The sequence below is a fragment of the Lissotriton vulgaris genome, unplaced genomic scaffold (assembly GCF_964263255.1).
Source record: "Lissotriton vulgaris unplaced genomic scaffold, aLisVul1.2 SCAFFOLD_1705, whole genome shotgun sequence".
NCBI classification, from domain to species: Eukaryota; Metazoa; Chordata; class Amphibia; order Caudata; family Salamandridae; genus Lissotriton; species Lissotriton vulgaris.
This window is the reverse complement of record NW_028252178.1, coordinates 473,812-485,474: the sequence shown is the minus strand read 5'-3', so window position 1 is coordinate 485,474 and position 11,663 is coordinate 473,812. Positions and strand designations below refer to the sequence as shown.

Genomic DNA, 11,663 nt, shown 5'->3' with positions numbered 1-11,663 from the left:
TCCACCAGCAGAGACAGAAGAGGTCGACAAACATGATTGCTGCTTTAGGACAGAGGAAGAGACAAAAGGGAGAGTAGACTTGCAGGACACTCCCTTCCCTGAATGTAATGATAATTTATGGGTTGATGGTTCATGTTTCAAGTTGCCAAATGGTGATACGACTGCAGCATATGCCGTGACAACATTACACACGATTGTAGAGACAGCTCGCATCCCCCAGAATTCTGCACAAGCAGCAGAGTTAGTCGCACTCACAAGAGCATGTGTGTTGGCGAAAGGAAAACGAGTGAATGTGTACACTGATAGTCAGTACGCCGATGGCGTAGCCCACAGTTTTGGAAGATTGTGGCGTGAACGTGGGTTCCTGACGTCACATGGTGTGAGAATACAACACGGCCAGCTAGTACACGACCTTCTCGAGTCACTGACCTTGCCCCTACAGGTTGCGATTGTGAAGTGCAGCGCGCATAGGAAAATCCGAGATGATGTTGGCCGAGGGAATGCATTTGCCGATGAGGTCGCGAAAGAGACTGCAAGGAACACAATGAGTCGGATGTATGTTGTAGGTCCTGCTAGATGGACCCCTGATGTGGGTATGTGTGAGGACACCATCGAAAGCGTGAAGTCTATACAAGCTGATGCTACCGAGAAAGAGGTGAATGAATGGAGAGAAAGCAAGGGTAGATTAGACGCGAATGGTTGTTGGGTCGAACTGTCAGAACATCAGCGATGGTTGTTACCTAACGCCTATGTGCTCGCAGTGGTAACGATGGCCCATGGAATGGCACACATCAGTGTGAAAGGAATATGTAAGCTGTTGGCCCCAGTATGGCAGAATAGTGGTATCCCAAAATGTGCAGAGAATCTGGTCAGAAATTGTATGGTGTGTTTGAAGCACAATCCCGGTAGGGGAACCCCAACCCCAGCTGGTCATTTCGCACCTCCAACGTATCCGTTTGAGGTTTTGCAACTCGATTTCATTTACATGGAGAGGTGCAATAACCTGAAATATGTCCTTGTTGTCGTTTGCGCCTTCTCCAGGTGGGTAGAAGCGTACCCCCTTAAGAACAACACTGCATTGTCAACTGCCAAAGCCCTTGTCAAGGAATTCTTCCCTAGATTTGGCATGCCTAGAATTGTCTGGAGTGATAATGGAAGTGAATTCGTGGGACGAGTGATGAAGAGAGCGTGTGAGTGTCTAGACATCCACCAGAAGTTCCATGCCGCAAATCATCCCCAATCGGCAGGATTGGTAGAGTGCTATAATGGCACGTTAAAATTGAAACTGGCCAAGATCCAAGCCAGCACAGGTCTCAAGTGGCCAGACGCCCTGCCTTTAGCACTCCTGTCTACCAGGATGATTGTCCATTCCAGATTAGGACTTAGCCCACACGAGATCGTGTTCGGGCGCCCAGCCAATATATGGGGAGTACCGAGGCCCAAGAGGCTCAGTGAAATAGAGTACCCTGCACTGTTTGACTATTTGCACGAACTGACAACTAAACTCATGCTTTACATCAACAGGTCCACAGCTCCTCTCCACCGGCGTCTGACGATCCAGGCCACGCCATCGAACCCGGCTCCTGGATCCTGATTCGGAATTTCAGACGAACCAAGAACGAGGAGCCTCGCTGGACCGGACCTTTCCAGGTTTTGCTGTCCACCCGCTCTGCAGTACGTGTCCTCGGGAAGAAACACTGGGTGCACGGCGCCCATTGCAAAAGGGTCCCGCTCCCCCTTCCATATGACAGATGGGTCCGGCAAGGAGTCGCTGACTCCGAAACTGAGTTTACACCTCGTTTTGTCCCCTTCAGCGATGCACGATTAAAAGGAACTGGTACCGACAATGAGAGCGATTGTATTTTGCAAGGATCTGTACCTCCGTCGATGCAGTTGGACACGACAGAACCTGAAACGCTGTTTGAAGATCACACCGTGCCTGGAAAGGAACGATATAATCTGAGGTCAAGACCAAGGAACTGACATAATCGAATTTGTGCGATTTTCCCCCTTTTTCCCATGAACTATATTTGATTTCACAGCTCTCTCGCCCAGGGAACTAGCTCATTTTTGATTTTCGAACCGCCATCCGGTTCTGCTGCTAGGGCCGCGGTTGAAGTCTGAGGAGTGCAGCCGGGGACGCCTAGGTGAACGGTTCTGGTCAGTCTGAGGGAATTACCCCGGACTGGACAGAGCGCACATCTTGGCAGAAGCAACCTCCCACCGCAGGCAGCAACCAGAGGATGGAGTTTTCAGGGGTAGAGAGACCTGCTAGACACATGACCTTTGAAAAGAAAATATGCACTGTAATGGCAAAAAGACGAACTCTAGTGTTAAGCATCTCAATGTTGTGTAGTATAATAATGTTTTTAACTGGCTATGCTCTGTCCATTTTTCGAGTTCCATTCATACACAACACACAGCTCGCACCTCCTCCTACTGTTCCCGCACACTCTTTTCACCCTCTCCCTGAACACGAGTCTGCCAGAAGACTAGAATTCGTAAATAACTCCTTTATCCAGCTCCTACACCAGCACCAGTCTATAATGAACACATCGAATTGTTGGATATGCGGACTCATGCCACACACTACAGATAAGGGCATCCCTTACTTTGTCCTGCCATTTAGTTATTTCGGTTCTCTGTGGGCTTTCCAGACCATGTTCCTGTTTTCCCTTGAACCATACGTTCGAGGGGAGAACTCAAACAATAAGGTACTAGTGGCAGGGATCCGAAATATGAGTAGAGATATTGACACGGTTAGAGCAACTCCCAAAGATGAGTTTACCCCATACAGCAGGTGGAACATCACCAAGTATGGGATTTCCTTAAGTGAGAGCCAGAAATCAAAGAAATCCTCCCCAGTCTGGATAGTGCCCCACCGAGGTCACTTATGTCTGCAAGGTATTGGCAGGGATCCCAAAGCGCAGTTGGGGAAGAGCATATGCACGGAGACGTATGTGTTTGCCTCCCGAACTTCCCCTCCATTCTTGGTGGCTAAAGGCACCTATTTCGTCTGCCATGACAAAGCCTACACATGGTTGCCCCCTGACTTCTCGGGCACATGTTTTATCTCGTTTCTGCTGCCACCCACCTACACGGCCGGGGCAGATTACCATCGGACAAGGACAGTTAGGGGTGTCGTGAGTCAAGACGACACTGCGGGTCAGGAGTTTGGAGACTTTGCAAAGGGTTTTCTGCCATTTTGGGGGCCCATGGTGAACAGCAGGAACATTCGACAATTGACGAGAATAGTTGAATCCGCCGTGACTGAAACGGCCGGTGCCCTTAGCAACTTGACAGCTGAGCTTCAGTCGAATCAACTTATGACCCTTCAGAACAGGGTTGCCCTAGATGTCATACTTGCAGACCGTGGTGGTGTATGTAGAGTGATCCAATCTAGTTGCTGCATTTTCATCCCCGATAATGCTCCGACGGTGTACCAGGCCATCTCCAAATTACACAAAATCTCTGACTCCCTTCACATGGAGAAAGGAGACTGGTCTCTGCTAGGGTGGTTCTGGGAACTGATCTCTGCCTGGGGATGGAAAACTCTGATCTTCATCGGGATGATCTTAGCCGTTCTGTTTATGTTCTGCCTGTTTGTGCAGTGCGCTCCTGCAATATGTGGCCTCTGCGCCACTTCATGTGTAAGGAAGCCTGTGTCAAGGGACGAATTGAGCAACAGAATGATGCTACAGCAGCATCTCCGTGAATTCATCAATACAGATTTGGACTCAGATTAGCGTGAGTTATTGCCTAATATGAGGGCAAAAGGAGGGTCTGTGGTACTGCAAATCCGGACCCTGCTGTTTCACAGATATCGAGGTCCAACACTCGTGTCACAAAATATCGTCGTACCATGACGAATTTGGTGTCTACGAACCGGTAATGATTAGGACATTATCCCTATGCATTTGCGTCACGATCGAGTGATGCTAACACCCTTAAATCGTAGTTTCCGTCCCGAACCCTCAGACTCCTTTTTGTAAACGGCATCCATCTTATGACTTGCCCTCATATAGTCAATTGATTAAGACCGAGTTTGATCTAAAAGGACACGTCCGCCGTAGCTGACTTCCCCATGACCTGGCCGAAGCTGACTCCACTGCCTCCAGCCAAGCCTGTTTGGGCAGCTCCTCGCCCAGTGGCCGAGCAAGATATCATCAAGGCACAACATGTCATAAACCATTCACTACATGCAGACCCTGTTTTCCATACACATACACCTGTCCATGATTCTTGTTTATGACCCGTTTTATGATGGGAGGGTGCCCGACCTTATTGGTGTTTCATCGATATCTGATGGGAATTCTGGATCTGGCGGGGTAATCCATCACAAACTGGACATCTAAAATATGTGCTGACCAGCATGACTTCGCTCTTTGTATTATTGTAGAAATATGTGTATAGCCATATCATAAACTCAAGAATTCTTGCCTGCAGCTGTTATTTATGTATATAAGGAGAAGGCTGGTTCTGTAAAAACGAACAGTCTCCTGAGAACTTACGGCCCGTGTTGTCGTACTTCTAGGACGCATGTTACTTGGTTGCGGCCAATAAAACTCGATCTCTGACTTCAACTAGAAGACTCTGTGTTTCTGTAAGTCCAGAACAGGGAGAACTCAGAGGTCTTCGGGTGTGGTCCCCTGGCACCACCGGGTCTCTAAAAACCCGGCACCTCACCCCACAAATAAATGCTGGGTGGGGGGCAGTTAAAAACACAAACTCAAATTAACTACAGCCTCAGTGGGACTATCTTAAAAAAATGACCCTGGCAGGACCATTGCTTGTTTTTCCAGCCTGGGACATCTAGTGACATTGGCTACCCCAAGAAAATAAGTCGAATAACTGATACAGTGGCCCGCTGGTCCAGGGGCAGGCGGGCCACTAAGTGAAGGGTTTCCGCTGACATGGCCAGCACATGCTCTACCAGCAGAAACGCAGGGGTTCTCCTGACTGTAAATGAGATGGAGGGAATGAAAGTTGGGAGCTCTGCCAATGTCCATGAGCTTCAGGTCAGCCCAGTCTGAATGAGGCCCACAGTCCATGTGGTGTTATTGTTACAGCAAACTGATGCTTCACTTGTTTTTTGTAACTGTATTGATCTTTTATTCGCCTGCGTTTTAGTGCACAGAAAACACCGAGCATCATATTACACAAACCAATGTTTGGTTCCTGTTTCCACTTCACTCATGATTGGGTGAGTGGTTTATTGCTGTACATTGATATTACGGTGTCCTCTATTACGGTGCAGGTATGGATATGAAAACGTCGAGGAGTAATGAAGCAGGTATTGTATTAGACACTGCACAAGTGACTAGAATAGTCCAAAGTCATACAAATAATGACATTTACCATGGTCATTTTGTTACTCCAGTGATTAAACTAAATATAGGTAGGCTTGTAATACACTAACAATAACTGTGCCATGCCTTTATTTAAGTTGATTAGTTTTGTTCAAATTCTGCTATTACTATGGCGCAGCTAGAGACTTTGTAAGGCATGGGCAGAGTGGGCCCTGGCCCAGGGCCCCAGTCTTTTAGGGGGCCCCTGATAGAGCCTGCTCTCTTCTCCAGGGAGTCCTGCCCGATGGCCTAGGACCGTTCCTAAACAGATTGTTTTAAATACTATCTTCCTTTAATGTGTTTTAAATATAGGTGATGTGTGGTAGTCTATTACAGACATTTTGCAGAGAAATGTGTTTATATTTGACTATTTGATATGAACACATTTAGAATGTGGACCAGTGCACCTGTGCACTGTCAGTGGGTGGCCACAGAGGGATACAAGAGCTGAAATTAAATCATAAATTCAAGGCATTTCCAAACAGAGGCCCCTAAAATACATTTGTCCCAGGGCCCCCAAAAACCTTAAGATGTCCCTGTAGCGCACACTGGGGTATTTATTAGTATGTCAACTGGGTGTGCCTTCCTCAAGTTTGAGAGGTTCCAATTGCAGGACGGAGTATGGTATTCTGTTATCATATCTGCGAGTATTGTTTTCTGTCCGATTTTAGGTTGGATGGCAATTTATACATCAATCACCTGTGCGTATATGCCTTTGGTGTCAAGGTTGTGTGGTCAGAAAGGTTTATTTCTTGATTTGCAATTCTTACTTTGGAAACCTGCTCATTGCCCGGTGCTGAGGAGCCGTAGCTGACAATGTGTCATTTCGAAGCTATGGAGGATATAAATATGTGGTGCTCTTATGTCAACGTTACGTGGTGAATGGATGCATGTGAGAGGTCCTCTCTCAGGTGCTCCGTTGCATGCTTATATTGAGTAGGTTAAGATTCTAAGTGCTCTCCTGAGTGCAGCGATAGACGCCTATCTACCCAATACACAAAGAAGAAATTGACATTTTTTCCTGTTGAATAACACCTACTTGTGGCGTAAATACCCACCGTTCTTGTCATACACAAATAATTCCCGGAATATTCTTGAAAATGTGAGAGCACTTCAATGAAATGTATAAACATTGAGTCATACAGGAATGTAGGCGGCGTATAGATTCAAATAGGAAAGTATTTTTCCAGGAAGAAAACATGTTTCCCTGTAGAGAGAAACACCCACCCCCTTTTTGGGGGTTTCCTCTCCCCTTTCCCACCTTAAAATGGATTTGCTCTGTCCTTAAAAGGATTAAATCTTTCACCGTTTTCAGGGCTAGAAACGACCTGAAAAACATGCATGCTTCTGAGCGCGAAGCAACCTTTGCAGGTATGCCGACCCTGGGGCACCCAAGAACCACACATGAAAACAGGTCATTTAGATCTTGGTGGAGCAGGACCCCTGCTAAAAACTGACCACCTCATTTAGAGGTGAGCGAAGAGCAGGGTTTGCACCAGTGGAGCCTCAGCCAGCTCTTGGGTGGAGTCAATTGACCTTGTAACCCATCCTCCACCCTATTTTGGGGTTGATGGCTGTCGCTAGATTTCCCTGACCAGGACTGCAATGGAAGGTAGGGTTGTCCCAGTAGATAAATCCATCAAAACCCACACTCAGGGAGAATTCTTCCTGCTTGCCTGAGCCATGCATTGCTTGTTTTCCACAAACAAACCCCTATTTTGGAATTTGTGTAAAACAAAGAGAAACAATGAACAGAGTGAAAACAACATGGTGCCTGTAGATCATTTTACAAAATCTTACGAGTGCATTTCACACATGTGAGTAAATCCATTTACGAGTGCAAATTCTCATTTTGTGAAGAAAGATGTATTGTCAACTGGAAAAGCAGCTACATCCTAAGGGTGACAATGGTGCTGTGATTTGGGACCTATATGACATTTAGGTGCAACATTTGTTGCATGACGTGTTATGACTAGTAGGTTTTTGTTCCATGTTTGTGGGTCGTATCTTGGTGATAAGTGGTGTTGGGAACACATGATAGCTGACAATATCACATATCCTAACTATACACAGGTAGTGAAGTGGAGGACTAGGAGGATGTGGAGGGCATCTGACTTGTTGGCAGGGGCAGCTGAGATGGAGAGTGGGCGGGGCTATGAGAAGAAGGGGGGTCATTGTGGAAGGAGGGAGAGAGGATGGGGAAGGTACATGAGAGCAACCTGTGCATGGCAGAGAGTTTTATAATCATCACATTCTGTTGGAGAGACACCAGGCCACAGATAAAATATATGAATTCCAAAAATGTTATACTAAAACTAAACAGATTTCTACAATTGTGGATGCTTTGTCTACAGAAATGTGGAACATTATTGAATTGTATCCAATCATCCAGAGGTTAGCACTATATGAGTAGAACGTAATATCATTTGAAAAATCTGAGCATAGCAAGGGTCTGTAAAATTAGCACATGTGCTCGAAGGGTTGTGTTTCATATTTTACCTAAAAATTAACCCGTGCTACCTTAAAAAGGCGAAAATAATTTTTAAAATGTGCATCTACCCCTTTCATCTGCCCTTGTTCTTATCCACAGTAATACATATTGGCAGCAAATAATTAACCTCTTAGGTTGAGATATAGAAAAAAATTAATACATGGCAATATTTGAGGCCATGTGAGGGAAAAGTTGGGTGTAAAACCAGCAATCAGTGAAACTCAGCACTGAGCTGGTGTTTTCTAGGGATCAAAACCCTGTTACTGCAGATGTGGTGCATGAAAAAGCAGACCTCCCATATAAAAATGACCTATGCCAGAAAATATACACAGACCGCAAGGGCTGCGATTAAGGTTTGGTGGAGCAGGAGCACCACAGTAATTTCGTCTTCAACATTGCCAAAGCAGAAGGTCCCTGACTCATATAAAGGTGCGGAAATGGCCGAAAGACTGTCGGTGGAACCTTCGTAGCATCTTCTGATGGTCAATCATTGGCCCTTTCGTCGCAAGGCCACAGCCTTTACTGCATTGGGATGTCTACCCAAAATAGGGCGATTTTCCAATGCAGGTTTCCCCACTCTGGATCCATCAAGTGAAGCTTGATGGATTCAGCAGGGAAAATAAAAAATGCCCACCACGTGTCTTGAAAAACTCTGTTTCCTTGTGTTGTTTCTGCAAAAGAAAAACGAATCCCAGGGTGGATGCAACAACCTTGGGTCCCAGATAGCAATCATCTGTACTGAAAGTGCATCTATACCACTTTAACAGGTACAACGTCGGATGTACTTTTGGCAAAGATATAGTTTCTAACATGGCAGGTATATCTAGATGGGGCAAGTGGTGCACCTCCAGGAGTGTAAGAGCCTCTATTGACCCACCAACAGGCCCTGAGACTTTTCAGATCCATGCCATCTGTCAGGGCCTCTTCTGATGTCTTTATATTTCCTGAAAATTTAAAGAACAGAAAACAATTATTACATTACTAGCTTACCCGTTGCGCGTTGCTGCGATCTCAGAAGAAAGGACATTTAAGGAAACTTGTTATGATAATATTCAATTTACATTGTGTCATTTTTATTGAAACTTATTCATTTTAATATGGAAAACATTTTAAAGTGTTGTTTTAATTCTGTTTATTTATTCGAGTGCTTGTGGATACACAGTATTTTTTTTTCTTCTATCTGGTGCGTACACGAATAAATCAGAAGGTTTTCCGATGCGTGAGCTGGCCACATACAGTTGTCCATGTGAGAAGCACGTATTCTCCAAATCTAGTCCACACACTTGCAGCGATTGTCCTTGTGCTTTCTTGATGGTCATTGCAAAAGCGAGTCGCACCGGAAATTGTAAACGTTCAGTATTGGAAAGATTATGAGGGCCCTGGGGGGCCGATATTTAACAATTTTTTATTTTTTTGCCAGAAACCTTCGCGGAAGTGTACTCAACAACTTTTAACAAATATATATATACTAGCAGCTTGTCCCGACGTTGTCCGGGTATGAATTGCTGCCGGACAGTAGTATATTGTTTTGTAGGATTTTGTTTTGAAAGCATTTCTTATCTGTGACAGGCCTGTGAAACGCTCCGATTCACAGTGCACTGCTGATGCACTTAAGAGTGCGCGTTCAGTAGTGTGTGAACTCGAGTTTCCCTACTTTATTTTTCCTTGCAATATTATGTAGCGCGAACACGACAACATGGCATGAGCACAATTTACATTACGGAAGAACACATTCATTTGTGGTAGGCACGGGGAGACAAAGCGATTTGCCTGGAATCACAGGATGTTGAGCTGATGTTGAGATTCGAACGTAGCTCCCCAGCTCTAAAGTTTGCAATTCTAGAACTTGTGGTGGGAGGTGTGTCTAAAAGTGTATGTCGGTGCTGGCCATCAATGAGAGAGACCTGTGCATTTTTCAAATCGGTGGTGAAAAAATATGAGTAAGTTGCTGGAGATGTGGGCCGCTGTGCCACCAATGTACTTACCGGGGGAGGGTAAACACCCATTATTCCGCAACTTTCTTTCCGCATACCATCACTCTGTATACTTTCATTACGAAAGTACCATGACTCCGCAATGCCATTATAACGCATGGCATTACATTTTATATGCTTTTACCACACATACATTTTCAACGAAATTCGTTATAAATGCATGAATGGTAAACGCACGTTTTTTTTTATGTTTGGATGAGGTAAGTATGGGTATAGGGGTATATGTTTTGGGGTGTTTGGGTATTTTAATGGTTCAGATATAGTTTTGGGTTATGGGGTACAGGGGTTGTTTTAGGGTTTAGGGATAGGTATGGGTTTTGGAGTACAGGGGTATTTTTAGGGTTCAGGGCTAGGTTTGGGTTTTGGGGTATAGGGGTATTTTTAGGGTTCAGGGGTAGGTTTGGGGTACAGGGATATTTTAAGGGTTCAGGGCTAGGTTTGGGTTTTGGGGTACAGGGGTATTTTTAGGGTTCAGGGCTAGGTTTGGGATTTTGGGGTACAGGGGTATTTTAGGGTTCAGGGGTAGGTTGGGGTTTTGGGTTACAGGGTCATTTATATGGTTCAGTGCTAGGTTTGGGTTTTGGGGTACAGGGGTATTTTTAGGGTTCAGGGGTAGGTTTGGGTTTTGGGGTACTGGGGTATTTTCAGGGTTTAGAGATAGGTTTGGGTTTTGGGGTACAGGGTATATTTATAGGGTTAAGATAGGTTAGTGTTTAAGGGTGGTGGGGTATTTTAAGGAGTAAGGGTGGGTTATGATTATGGGGTGCAGGGGCATTTAAAAGGAGCAGGGTGGACACCCGGAGCTGGAATGTACAGAACCTGGGAAGAAAAAACAATGAAATATTGGGCACAACGCTTGCTTTTTTTCCGTAATCCCGCGCCCTCCACACGCCCACGCCCCCAGCACACGCCCAGAGCACACGATATGAGACATGGCATGAAGGGCGGAAAGTACCACACGCCCCCAGCGTTTGTCACGCCCCCATCACACGCCCACACACAACGCAGAGACGCCCACAAGGGACTACTTTGCTGGCACGGTTCTTTTACCTTTTAAATGTATATGGTGGGCGTCTGCATAGCCTATGTCCTTCTGCTGCAACTGCCCTTTCCAACGCTGTATTGGGTGTTGAGATTGGTGCTGTGGTTAATGAGATTACCCGCCTCAAAGGTTTGGGCTCTCTCTTTATTATATTAGTATGAATTTTGTTTTATTACATTTTTTTTTGTTGCCAGAAACCTTCGCGGGAGTGTACTCAACAACTTCCCAAAGTTTCATGGCGATCAGATGAATGGTGTAGTAATGCATAAAGGACAAACAGACATACTTTTGTTTATATATATATATAGAAGATTTTTTGACCCATGACTATTTTTCTTCATTCTTTGCAGCAATGAAACATATATTATAATGCCATCTCTGATGTGTGTTTCCACAGGTCTAGGTGGGAAGAAGATGCTGGTGGACACAAACATATCCCTACTTCCCAACTCTTCTTTCGCCTGCTCCTTGAAGATAAGAGAAGGAAACAGGACGGGAGCAGAGATCGCTCCTCATCAAGTTGCAGTTGGATTGTTACTCAGCATCATTGACTTAGTCACTTTCCTGGGAAATACTGTGGTTTTTATCTGCCCTGCGGTGGAAAAGAGACTTCGCACTGTCACTTACATGTTCATCATGTCATTGGCTATGGCGGATCTTCTCGTTGCGTGTATGGTCATGCCTTTTAGGTAAGAATTGAGTACAACTACATATTCACAAAATAATGTTGAAGCATGCATTTTACCTTGCCAGTGAATGTTGTGTCAAAATATGAATGCACCAGATGA

The 11,663-nt window shown here is 45.3% G+C and overlaps 1 protein-coding gene across 1 annotated transcript in view; it reads left to right on the top strand.

Moving 5' to 3' along the window:
• Positions 1 to 11,289: 11,289 nt before the first annotated feature.
• The window catches only part of LOC147662646 (histamine H2 receptor-like), a 344,347-nt gene continuing 343,973 nt past the window's right edge, over positions 11,290 to 11,663 (top strand). The window contains exon 1 of the mRNA XM_086951026.1: positions 11,290 to 11,564. Coding sequence (XP_086807152.1) covers positions 11,290 to 11,564 — 275 coding nt within the window. The remainder of the gene's footprint in view (positions 11,565 to 11,663) is intronic.